This window comes from Gasterosteus aculeatus, chromosome 11 (genome assembly GCF_964276395.1).
Source record: "Gasterosteus aculeatus chromosome 11, fGasAcu3.hap1.1, whole genome shotgun sequence".
NCBI classification, from domain to species: domain Eukaryota; kingdom Metazoa; phylum Chordata; class Actinopteri; order Perciformes; family Gasterosteidae; genus Gasterosteus; species Gasterosteus aculeatus.
Window position 1 is genome coordinate 14,877,289 of NC_135699.1, and position 12,758 is coordinate 14,890,046.

Here is a 12,758-nt window from a genome sequence, read left to right on the forward strand (position 1 = left end):
GACTCGGTCCAATCAGACAGAACTGAAACTGTAAGACTTGTGAATATCCTGTCATGATGGCGTTTATTGGTGTATTCATTTACTACATGAATATAAATACGATGTCCTCATACTCTTGTTTTCATTTTAGTGTCACTTCCTGAGTTGATCTTAGCTTCTTTATTTTCACCCTGCCCTCTTCTACAGTACGTAATATTCGATGCGGTTAGTTGTACTGTACGCAAGTTGTTAGAAAGCCACCCAGGATTTGGACTAAAACTTACTTTCATAGATTAGATTTAAAAAACGTTTATATTTCTGAGGTACTGAGTTGAAAACCTCATGTGGAGGGAGGTGGGGGGGGGGTTAAGATGACAGCCGCATTCCAACTTCCCCATCCTCGCCTTAAGTATGTGTTCATGTGCCGCCTTTTGCAACCCGGGGGGGGGGGGCGCGGCGGCCCGGTGTCATACCCGGACGGAGGGCGCTGGAGGACAGACGGCAGCAAATTAAGCCAGACACACCAATTCTGTAACTGGGTGAAGGGAGGGGGGCGTTAGGGTGTGATTGGGCAGTGAAGGAAACTTATTTATTTTTTCACCAGCCTGTGATGAAGCATGGCGGATACCCTGTGTGCCAACGCAACGGCCAGTGGGGGGGGGGGGGACGTCATGTGAAAGCAGAGACTGTTTGTTTTGTATGAACTGGCTTCTAAAGGTGACTTCTGTGGGAGTGGGGCTGTGATGTCCCAGGATCCACAGATTGTTATTTAAATTTTTATTTTGATTCCTTCCCGCTTCAGCTCTTTATGCTTTACTCAAACACAAGCACCTAAGATAAAGCAACGCAGAACAATGGCCGCTGTCACAAGCTCTTCTCCGTTATTGGCAAACATCATTTCACCGCACAAGTTAAAAGGCGTACAAAATGTACTGATGCCATTACGTGGTAGCTGTTCAACTGGGAATCACTTGATTTCACAAACAAAACTTAATGCTAAATTCACCAAAATGTGGTTACCTTAAACATATGGTCTACAATAAAAATGATTTGGGGCAGAAATTCCCAATATAGTTCTATTACTTATATTCTTCCAGGCGCCGCGCTTATGTTGCAAGCTGCAGCTTGCGTGTGACCTGCATTTGGTGTGGGATTAGATTTGAATAAGCCCACTCGTTTTAAATATGGACTCAACTGGTCATGAATAGAGCCCTTCAAACTGGAAAGGTCAGAGCGACCATTCATCATCTCATCCAACAGGGAGGAAAAAAAAAAAAAAAAAAAAGGGAAGACCGTCGAGCCGCTTCCACCTCAGTGGGCGTCTGGTCTTGTAAATGCTTGTTTAAGTACAATATTAATGAAATCCCAGATAAATAGTGGTATCTACATGTGGAACAGGGTGACTTTGCATTACATGTGAGCTTCGAGCAGTTTACTAGATGTTCCTCCTAGTCACCCGAAATGGGAAAAAAAAAAAGTAAGTAAAGTATTTCGCATTGAAGACCTTCCAAATTAAATCTATTGTTTTGCAATGAGACGTCTAGTTGAGAGCAGCTTCGTCTGTCCTCTCCTACAGTCCCCAGACATCGTCTTTGGCCGACTCGCTCTGAAGCAAACACGCGAAATGTCCCCTTTGTGTCAATAAAATATAAAGCAGGCCGCTTCCATGTTGATCGAGTCTCAGTCACAAGACTCCTCCAGCTGCTGCATTGTCATCCACGCTAACCCACTCAAAGAAAAGCACAGCCAACATTCATGGTACAAGGCAGACAAACGGGACGAAGCAATGGCAAACACAAGGTGATCAGCATGATGGCGTGATTCAAATAAATGGATATTTTTATTTCATCTTTAACTTGCAGTGAACTAAAAACAAGAAAGAAGTCCAACCATGTAGGTTTCATGTATCTACAAAAGAAAAAAAGAAAAGAAAGAAAAGAAGCAAAACTACTTCACAACGATGACTGCGTTCTCAAATCATTGGTTTACGAAAAGGGAAAAGAAAAATATATATCAATGTGAATCCATTTCTGGAAGAATTCAGCTGCACATCTATGCACCTGTGTGCCCAGTGCGTGTGGTATGTGCCGTTATCGTTTGACCGTGCAACTTGATCCTAAACCCGTCCTCCCTCCCTCCTCCCATCAGACAGACAGACCTCTGAAACAGGATGTCCAAAGGCTTGTGTTTAGCATTAGACAGTGCAGAGCCCCAACAGACGGTTAAGACTCCTCTCCCCCTCCCACGCTGCCCCCGGGGTTGAAATAACATCACAGATGGAAGAACCTATCGCTACAAAATGATAGGAAAACAAAACAGAGGGTTACGGGAGGAATAAAAAATAAAAACATACATACAGAATGCAGCAATTCCCTCGCAATCATTCCCACTTTTTCTACACTCACACAAACCAAATTGCACGCAAAACAGTAAAAACTTGTTTTAGAGAGGAAAAAGCATGATTGAACCGTGGACACTTTGTCTGCTTTGTTGCCGCGGGTGAAACAAGTTTGAAGGAATGGAGGAGTAAAAATGTGATGCGGACAGGGGGGAAGCAGGTGCCGGGAGGGGAATCCAGCGGCTGTTATTTCTTAGCCTTGGCGGCCTTAGCCGAATTTCGTGGCGGGGTGACCGGCCTCCCAGATCCCATCCCTCCCGCTCCGCTGTAAGGATACAATTTCTTATCTGCTGGCTTCAGAATCTGCGAGAGAAACGGAGAAATGCTCATTGACGAATCTGGAATCTGTGAAACGCTCCGCACTGCAACAACAAACCGGGGACTTTACACACCTGGAAGGAGCACATGAGGGTCTCGTCCACGCTCATCATGGCGCCGGCATTGTCGAACTCGCCACAGTAGTTGGGAGCAGAGAATAAGGTGACCAGCTGCCTCTTAGCGAAAAACTCATAACCGTCTTCCACCACCTGAGGACAGAAATGAGGCCACAGACAACGAGAAGGACACGTCAGCCTGGGAGTCGATGGTTGCTACCGTTTTAGTCCAGTTTACCACCATACGCACAATAGGAAAATGATCAGGGACATGCATTTATTGAATATTTCTGGACTATAATATGTTTAGGCAGTGTTTCCCTTTAAATAGCCCAAATATATTCAGCTCAAAGTTAAATAATGCCACATCGATAGTCATTTTGAGAAAACACAAGCTCCTGGCTCAACCTCACCTGATGTGCCCTGCATATTAGGTCCATGTCGTGTTTGTGCAAAAATTTGGCCACCACATCCGCCCCGAATGTGAAGGAGACGCCGCGGTCGTTTTCACCCCAGCCCAGCACGTCTTTGTCTGGATCGGCCCACAGCAGGTCGCACAACAAACCCTGGTCAGGCACGTCTGTGGGTCGCATGACTCTGCGGATCTGCTCCATGGACTGAAGGTCAGGAGAGAGGCCTGCGGAGAGAACGTGTTGTGGTTCGGTTCATCTAAAAGCGGCTCGCCTGATCCTCGCAACATCTTAAATCCGCAAAGGCCTACCGCCGTGACAGCAGAAGATCTTCTCATCTACTATGGCAGCCACAGGTAAACAGTTGAAGCAGTCCGTGAAGGTCTTCCACAGCTTTATGTTATACCTCCGCTTACCTGCCAAGGAAAAGAGATGTGAACTTGGGTTAGTGGTCAAGGCAACACGGCAGACACCGTTCCCCGTTTATGAAGATCGTCTGCTTACACTCGTCATAAAAGCCGTAGATTCGATTAATGGAGGCGCATTCGTGGTTTCCACGCAGCAGGAAAAAATTCTCGGGATATTTGATTTTGTAGGCTAGAAGCAGGCAGATGGTCTCCAGTGACTGCTTCCCTCGGTCCACGTAGTCCCCCAGGAACAAGTAGTTGCTTTCTGGGGGGAAGCCTCCGTATTCAAACAGCCGAAGCAGATCGTAGTACTGACCGTGGACATCGCCTGCAGGGGGCAGCAGAGCAGAGCAATCGAAAACACAATTCCTCCACTGCTGATCACAAATGACCAAACTATGAAAATCATGATCTTCTCCAGCAACAGCCTGCAGCACGGCCTCTCAGTGACGTCACGGTATATCACACTGGGCCACCACATTAAAACTCACCACAGATTTTGAGGGGAGCCTCTAGTTCAAGCAGGATGGGCTGGCTCAGGAAGATTTCACGGGACTTGAGGCAAAGGCCACGGATCTCACCCTCCGTCAGCTGGACGTTCTTCCCCGGTCGAGAGCCCTTGACTGGGAGGAAAGGGAGAACCATGGAGACACACATATTATCAGAGCTTTAGTAAAGTTGGAGAATGAAGGACAGTAGGAGCAGCAAGAGGAGTCTGTTTTCAGAACGATGCAGCGGCTGAGAAAAGCTAGTCAGTGGAAACGTAGCTGACGTCATCGGCCTCAAAGGCACCTCTTTTGGACGAGTTTGAACCGAGCTATGAGGAAGTTATGAAACCCACTTCCCCTTCGACCCAATGCTGCTGCTGCAAAGATGTTGCAAACATGCATTTAGGACTACTTAATAGGTTTAGAAACAACAACAAGCAAGACCCCAAAAAAAGGCTTTTAAATCAAAAAATCCCCCAGCTTCTCACACTGATGCTATCTGCAAAATTCTGCATGTTTGTCACGTCCAAGTGCTGCGTTTTTTCACACATACCACACACTCGGAATGGAGCCAAACACAAATCATGAAGAAAAGCTGAGTAAGATTCATTTTGAGGACAACTCACTAAGAACAGAAATGTTGTTCTAGAAAAAGGGTACAAGTATGATGCAAATTATTTCAAGAGAAGAAAAAAAAAAAAAATCCCCCCCCTGAGAAAATAACCTAAACATGCAATTATAAAACCTTTAATGAAGTATTACTACAGCTCTCAATAGAGACCTAAATATTTCCACATAGACATGCCAGGCATACATAAGGCCATAACTGTGTCTACTTCTGACTTATGCAAGAATGCCCTTAGTGGAGTTTGGAATCTGGTTTGTTTGTATCACTGACAAAGTAAATCATACTCCCATTCCTACATGTGCACGTGTACGCCAAAGTAGATTACTGATGTCGAGTCTCATTCCCACCAAGCAAACGATCACAGTCAGACTGTTGAGGATGAATGGTAAAAACTTGCTTCCAAACATTCTTTCACCTTTAAATGTCGAACATTCACAGATAAAAAAAAGGTGATCAATAGCAACCACAGCTCTGATCAAACTACACTGGTTTCACAACATTAAGTTAAAGTACTTATGTTAAAGAAGTTAAGAGGCACAGGGGATAGTTGTTTAGTCAATACTTGGATTACTATTGATATACAACTGGAATTTTTTGTTAACCTGCTTCAGGTTGAGATTCTGATTCCAGTGTTATCTCAAACTTTTGAGGAATGTCAACTATTGGACCACAGAGCAGCAAACCATAAACAGGAATGTGTGTTACAGGGAGAGAACCTGACACACAATCACACACCAAATCACTGAACAGATCCAGTTCATAGAACGCTTGCAAAGCACCTGGGGAGGGAGGGTGAGAGCACAAATGGATGCAAAATGTTGTCACTAGCCCCAAAGTAGAAACTAAAAAGGAAAACTGCCTAAAGAGGGAAAAGTGGGTATAAATACGTCAGTACTGCTTGTCACTTTAAACCTGGATTACAGAAGGCTAAGCCCTGACAGAGCTTACGCCAAAGTTAGCCACACAGCCAGTAGGCAAACAATGGGCTTTCCACTACGCCGATGAGGGTGCAGCAAACAAAGAACCGGACCGGCACAACAGAAAAGCAACGAGGGAGGGAGGGGGGACGAGGGGAGGTGCTCGAAGCAACAGTTGGTTTGGTCCAACACTCCTGACTCAGTGCTGCTGGGTGACTGAGCTCATGTGACGTCACGCTCTCCCGACATGCCGTTAGCCACTAACACACACACCCTCCCAGAGTTCACCCGGACCTGCGCAAGTAATCCAATTGAAAGTGCTCATTATCCAAACACATTTAATTGGTTTGGTCTCAAAACAGTCGGCAAGCATGAGGGTTACCTTGTTGTCTCCACAGGAGACGGAGCTGTAGCGCAGTGAAAGTTAACAGTCTCTTGATGCAGCACCTGCAGCGAGGCAAGTGTTCTTCACTTTAAAGAGAGTGAACCTAGACAATAATAATAATAATAATAATAACCCGGCAAAGGGTTATTCTCAGCAATGGAACCTCAATTGCCGTTCTAAAGGTCATGAGTTACATAAGAGGATATAAATATGGCCATTATCAGTCTTGTTTGTATTCCCCTGCGTTCGGCAGACAACCTTATCGTGACCCGAGTAGAACGATCTATGTACAAAACACAGCAGACGGGCTGCACAGTCAAAGTCAAACTCCAACGCATGCTCGGGAAGATTCCAAAAATCACCTCAACCAGCCCAGTTTAAGCTCATGAATCAATGACTGCTCTATAAGTCGGTAAATAAACCGCTGCGTTAAAAAACGCATTACGAGTGTTGGGTCACGGAGACGTTTTTGCAACGGAGCAAGATGCACAAACAGCATACTTGATGAGACGTCCGTATACCAGCAGCGCCACAGGGGAAACACTGAAATGTAGGTGTGAGCCGGGTGCATCTGCAGCTCAAGGACAACTATGGAGGTCACAACCTCATTCGTGGTGCTCTTTAGACGAACTGAACGTTGGCTCTGAAGATTCAGGCTTTCGCTGCTCTTGCGCAATCTTCATGTCGAGGCAACGACAAAAACGGCCCCGTTTTCCCCTCAGACGCACACAAGCAACTTTGGCTTTTACAAAGCTTTCCCCACAGCAAACCATTACTCCTGCACGGTGGGAATAGAAGAAATGGTTCACGTCGGATTTGAAGAGGTACTACGTGTCTGCCTTAAAAAGGCCGTCGGTCTACAAAATGCTTCTGGCAAAACCGTGGGCACTTTTTCCTCAACTTGAAATGATTTTTTTTCCACGGCGAGCATGCAGGGTGAAGATGATGCAGGATGAACGATGAATGACGCAAGCAGTCTGTGTATTGCTGTAAAAGCAGCAAGGGAAGCGAAGGCTGCCGGTTTGCAGTTTCCCGCTGAGCATGTGCTAATCAAAGCATCAGTGTGTACACCTGCCCGACGAAAGGTTACAGCTACAAATTCTTATCAGACTGGAAAGGAAAAGCGAGAGCATTCATGTAACTGGGAAGTTCTGGTGGAAAAGGGGATATATTTAGGATGGAGGGGAAAAAAAAAAAAAAACGTGATTACAAGACTGTTTACACAGTAAGCTAGTGGCAAGGACTGTTTACATCTACAAGTAAAAAAAAATAGCCTGAATATTATGACCTGGAAAACAAATGACATCCTCTGTAGAAAATCGGCATTCGTTAATCAAAAACATAAAACGCGTGTAGGTGGACGTTTGTTTTGTGTTAAATGTGAGCGATGTTCTACTCTGACAGTCCGTAACGCCAACCATTCCGCATTTATTTAAAAAACACAGTAAGAAGCATGCATTTCTACCAACAAAAAAAAACGATCGCTATTCTTAAAACAGGTGCAAGCGGCGTTAGCTGGACGAGAGCAGGGCTGATGTGGCTCCAGCGCCTCATCCAAAGCCCGCCATCGAGCCGGAGAGCGCGGCTCCCTCCGGCAGGCGACTACGATGCACCGTATCCGCGTTCAGCTGAGCCGACGGACCTGCCGTTTAAAACACGTACAGCCCTCTCCCGTATGACATGTAAACCAAGGGAATTGCTGCGCAGTCGGGGGTTTAGGTTCTCCTCACCTTCCAACAGACGCTGAATTATAGAGTCGATGTTTAATTTGTCTGGTTCCGCCATTTTCTTTATTTTCTGACGTTCTCGGGCAGTCAAGACCTTGGTTTTCCGTGTTGCACCTTAGGTTTCAGGAACAGAGAGAACGAGACACATAATGAGCGATTCTTGTCTAATACGCTTCAAGTCACATTGATTATCCTTAGAAAATCATCGCACAACATAATCGGGCAATATTAGCGAACTAAAATAATGAATGAGTTTAAGCAACCTAGGGCTAGCCGAGCTAGCTGGGTAGCTACTAGCCAAGTAACGTAACGTTGAGCTAACACTACACATACGAAACCGAACGGCTAGTTAGCCGACGTTAGCTAAATTAACTTGCAAACAGATTAAATGTCTCCGTACCTTGTCTTTGGTTTGACGATAGTCTTTCTGGGGTGAATAAAATGTAATTGCTTTTTCTTCTGCGAGCTCAACCGTGGCCCCTTTCCTTCGATTCGTCCGGGTTCCTTCACTCGTCCCCCAGGAACTTTAAAAGAGGGCCGTGGCTAGTGAAGCGTCTACGGCTACGTAGGCTGTATCACAGCGAGCTCCTCACGCGTCTCCACAGAGCCGTATAAAACGACAGTCGCGTCAACGGAAGTTGGGGGGGGTTTGTCACGTGACTCACGCGGGTTAAGGATGGTTCCAGGAAGTAGTTGGCGGGCAAAGAGTGAGAACCGCGATTTTTTCTTAATAATTATCAATAAATCAACATATTTACTATTTTCACATCGAGAAACGGCATATGTAATTAGTTACATAACTAAATAGTTAGATACATTTTTATATGTCTAACTGTTTAATAGTCTATGTTAACAGTATTTGATTTTAGGCTAAAGACACAGTGTGTGAGCTGTAGTGGCACCTAGTGGTGAGTGGAGGGACTTGCAAAAAACGTCGGTTCACCTCCCACTTTATGGGTGTCCCTCGCCTGGGCATAAGTGTCTTCACGATATTATTAGGAGCTAATATCAATAATATCAGTACAATGTTCTTCATGACTGAACGATCCCTTTTAGTTGAGTTTAATTGACTGATATATCATTTCAAGGTAACTAAATCTTAACAGCAATATTTCGTACAACAGCAATGTAACTATAAAGTCAATAATATCTCGCTGAAAAAAAAATCGCATAAAATGAACAACATTCCTGCGTTAAGTATTTAAATGCTATATGCTCAGGAACAACGAGTTACTACCTAATGAATATACATATAAATATATACATATGATATGGGATTAGCTACAAGTCTCTTGTAAAACATATTACAGTTGATGTACAGCATACGCTAAAAGGCTTTTAATATCCACGCAACATTTGACAAATAGGTGAGTTGCCTGTGATCCTCTTCATCACTGAACACTCTTTCAAAATAAATTCTAAATTGGTCCTACAAACCAAAACTATGCATGCGTCATTTTGTCTGCGTGTTTCTAAATGTGTTGATAAAGGCTACACATTTCACAACATTCCTTTTTTCATTTCCTAATACAATGTCCTTCCCCTGAAGCTCCACTTATAACGTTGCGCAAAGCTCCTGAAGCCACTACGTCTCAGTTCCCTGAACTGGTCTGCCACAACTCGTGATCACAGTTTCGACAGAGGGAGGGGGGGCGGCTACGTGGAGGTGTGGTACCCATGGAGGTATGCGTTTGTTTGAGGGGAGCATGAAAAGAAAAAACTGCAGTCTTAGATGACAAAATGTTATTCTACGTCTTTCATAATAACCCCAATAACCTCTCTGTGTCCCTTCTAACCTTCCTCCTGGTCTGTTACCATCTCTTATGTTAGCGGGTGGACAAGGCAAGGCAAGTTTATTTGTATAGCGCTTTTCATACACATGGCAGACTCAAAGTGCTTCACATCATCAACAAGTATCTATCATCCAAATATTGATTTGAATATTTCTGGTGAGGGCCCCTGGGCCAACTCTATACTGACTTGACGTCACATGTTCTGTTTTGTTTTTGTGCAGGGATACTGGATAAGAAGGCAAATTGAGAATCCCCTGAAGCTCACGTGATTGGGGGAGGAGCTGACTCTCAGTGTGTTTTATAATTTAGTTGTTCTATTTTGTCATGAAGCCTAGATGCATAAACACATTTATGTTGTTCTCTTACGCAATTAAAACCTAAAACGGGCCGGTTGCCGACACTAACACAAGAAACTACTGATGCTGAAACATCATACGTTTTTTTTCTTGGTTTTACGTCAGTCACGTTGTGTGTGTTGAGGCCCTCACAAGGTTTGGGGTGGAAAAAGTGAGGGAAACATACGTACAAGACAAGTCCAGTCTGGTCCATATGTCCTTGCCTCGTCTTGGAGCATAACCCCACCCAACAACGCACATTCCCCTACAAATACCCAATCTTATCACACAGCCACAGTACATCACAAACCAACGTCTTCAAACTACATTTGGGCAGGAAGAAAGAAGAACTTCACCTCATTTTGAAAATTTCTGAGGACAGAGAATAAAAGGTAGGCTTCTTTTTCATCCTTATTTTTTTAGATTAACATTCAGAGCTTTTGAAAAGAGACGTTATTCTGAAAAGCTTGAAAAACACAAAGGATGAAAGGGTTGGTTGAATATCTTGATGTGGCATCAACGAAAATCTTGGTTGGAGGGAAAAAATAATAAATATAATTGTAAGAAAGAATCAGTTATTCTGGAGAGAAATTATCGTCAGGTGTATGAACGAATGTTCGATTTTGAAATGTTCAATCTGTTCTGATCATTAGTTACATGGGTTTGGTTGCATAGAAGGAAGATGTGTCTGTCATGGTCAAATCCTCTCCTTTGTTATTCCACTAGATTAATTAAGTCTTAGGATCATAACAGGTGTAATATTTTATTGAAATTTACAAATGAAATGCAACAAAATAATTCTTCTGTTTATTAGGTTTACTTTTTCCCCTTCCTATATCTTCGATACATGAATAAATATTAAATAAACATTAAACAGTTCAGAATTATAATTTGAGTTTATAATGTTAATATTTCATCTAGAATTGATGAAATACTTTCTGACTCTGGGTTAAAGGTCACTTTGCATGCAAAAAGTGTTGTTTTTGTCAGTTAACACGCGTGAGTGAATTCTCCGTCCAACGTAACTATGATTTTCATTTGAAGTTGAACCATAACAAAACCTTTTCCAAAAGACAAGATTTAAGGGAGTGGCACGGCCCGTGGTGGGTGCAGACGTGTCATGGCATGAATTTGTGTATAAATATACAGCCCTGCAGCCACTAAATCCTGTGAAGGCCCGCAGCGATCAGGTGTTTGTCTGAGCGTGTGTTCAGCTATGTGCTCATAAAAAATTCAATACATCCCCGGTAACACCACAGTAAAATGAATAAATTAGTCTTTCCTGTTAAATCGCCAGAGAAGATCCAACAATCTACTCCAAAGAAGGAAAACGAGAAGAATTGAATTAATCAGTGCTTAAATAACTAGGAATTCAGAGTAGAGTTAGTAGAAACAAAAATATGTAGATGTGGTAATAATGTAGAAGTCATGGATCTTGGGAGAGGCAATAAAAGAAAAGGCATCCCACCCTGCAGATGGCTAGATGCAAAGTTATTGAAAATAAGACAATTACCCAAAAGAAAATGAAGGGAGGGGAAAAGGAAACACGAAGGCCGCATGCTGCACTGAAATGTGGTGCTGCAAGGTGTTATTTTCACCCCGACGCCTCCGATTGGTCCACTAATTCCTGTCCTATTACAGAATGGGATCTGCCGCAGTTCAGATTGTATGCGTGTCCCTCGGGGTCCTCGGCATGATTGGGGTCATCATATCCTGCGCTGTCCCCCTCTGGAAGGTGACCTCCTTCACGGGATCCAACATCGTGACTGCACAGGTACTGAAAAGCTTCAGCCTCTTTTGCTTATGATGATTCAATAAAATGTATTGAAATCCGTAACGTGTCCCCCTTTCTTTGTGTGTGTGTGTGTTGAGTAGAGCAGTCAGGAGGGCCTGTGGACGACCTGTGTGGTGCAGAGCACCGGCCAGCAGCAGTGCAAGAACTACGACTCCCTGCTGGAGTTGCCCTCTGAACTGCAGGCCGCCCGCGCGCTGACCATCATCAGCTGCATGTTCTGCTGCCTCAGCCTGCTCATCCTCTTCTGCGGCGCCGACTTCACCACCTGCGTAGAGAACGAAGACGTCAAGCCCAAGATGAGCCTGGTGGCCGCGGTGGGCCTGCTGCTGGCGGGCCTCCTGGTGATCATCCCCGTCAGCTGGACCGCCCACATTGTTGTGCAAAACTTCAACAACCCCCTGGTGGCCGCCACCCAGAAGAGGGAGCTGGGGGCGTGCATCTACGTGGGCTGGGGGGCCGGCATGCTGCTCCTCCTGAGCGGAGGTCTGCTCTGTTGCTTCAGCAGGTCCAAATCCGGAGGCTCCGGTGGAACCGCCAAGTACTACAGCAACGGCGCCGCCTCCGCCCCCAATAAGAACTACGTGTAGTGGCTTCAGAAAGGGGAGTGGTGTTTGACAAAATAGAAGGGAGGGGGGGGGGATGAGGAAAAAGTGTCTGTAAATACTAAATACTGATAATAACTGTCTCAAATTTCCGGTTTCATTCGTCGTTAACTAATTGTTTTGAATCATAAATGGGTTGTGAATATGCTATTTAAGAGAGATACTATTATTTACAGTATCTTACACAATTCATAATCTTACAATGAAACGTCTTTATTTTCCTTGAAACGTTTGATAAACGCGAAAAGCGAATTAGTGAGAAGAGAATGTAAAAAATCTAAACTCTACTACTAAAAGACCTCTCCCGCCTTTTTAGACCCTTTTAAAACCTCATATTTTACCAATAGTTATTGAGCCCTGAGGCCTATCTCAGATCTGTGTGCAGTCCGTGTGACATTTCAAACATTTTATAAAACATTGTTACGTCTCATTTTGCTTTGATTCTCATTTTGTAAGCTGATCAGTATAAATTGAATAAAATTTGGTGTAATTCAAACGTGTGTTTCATGTCTGTTTCATT

At 44.2% G+C, this 12,758-nt stretch overlaps 2 protein-coding genes across 2 annotated transcripts; one reads left to right on the plus strand and one right to left on the minus strand.

The window, feature by feature from the left end:
- Window positions 1-1,800: 1,800 nt before the first annotated feature.
- Window positions 1,801-8,378, minus strand: ppp1caa (protein phosphatase 1, catalytic subunit, alpha isozyme a). Its single transcript, XM_040192117.2, has 8 exons — window positions 8,114-8,378; window positions 7,717-7,827; window positions 4,060-4,191; window positions 3,666-3,896; window positions 3,473-3,577; window positions 3,165-3,388; window positions 2,770-2,904; window positions 1,801-2,680 (listed from the first exon to the last, which is right to left on the minus strand). The coding sequence occupies exons 2-8, from the start codon at window positions 7,769-7,771 to the stop codon at window positions 2,564-2,566; spliced, it is 999 nt and encodes a 332-aa protein (XP_040048051.1). The 5' UTR covers window positions 7,772-7,827; window positions 8,114-8,378; the 3' UTR covers window positions 1,801-2,563.
- cldni (claudin i) lies at window positions 8,379-12,734 on the plus strand. The gene is made up of 4 exons (XM_040192119.2): window positions 8,379-8,420; window positions 9,728-10,233; window positions 11,483-11,615; window positions 11,717-12,734. The coding sequence occupies exons 3-4, from the start codon at window positions 11,484-11,486 to the stop codon at window positions 12,221-12,223; spliced, it is 639 nt and encodes a 212-aa protein (XP_040048053.2). The 5' UTR covers window positions 8,379-8,420; window positions 9,728-10,233; window position 11,483; the 3' UTR covers window positions 12,224-12,734.
- The last annotated feature ends 24 nt before the right edge of the window (window positions 12,735-12,758 follow it).

Bases quoted from the DNA above. Each gene is read 5' to 3' on its own strand.
- ppp1caa (XM_040192117.2), bottom strand. From the start codon at position 7,771: ATGGCGGAACCAGACAAATTAAACATCGACTCTATAATTCAGCGTCTG. The intron at 4,192-7,716 runs GTGAGGAGAACC...CTTTCCTCCCAG, and splicing joins AATTCAGCGTCTGTTGGAAG to TCAAGGGCTCTCGACCGGGG. The intron at 2,905-3,164 runs GTGAGGTTGAGC...TTCTGTCCTCAG, and splicing joins TAATATGCAGGGCACATCAG to GTGGTGGAAGACGGTTATGA.
- cldni (XM_040192119.2), top strand. From the start codon at position 11,484: ATGGGATCTGCCGCAGTTCAGATTGTATGCGTGTCCCTCGGGGTCCTC. The intron at 11,616-11,716 runs GTACTGAAAAGC...TGTGTTGAGTAG, and splicing joins CCAACATCGTGACTGCACAG to AGCAGTCAGGAGGGCCTGTG.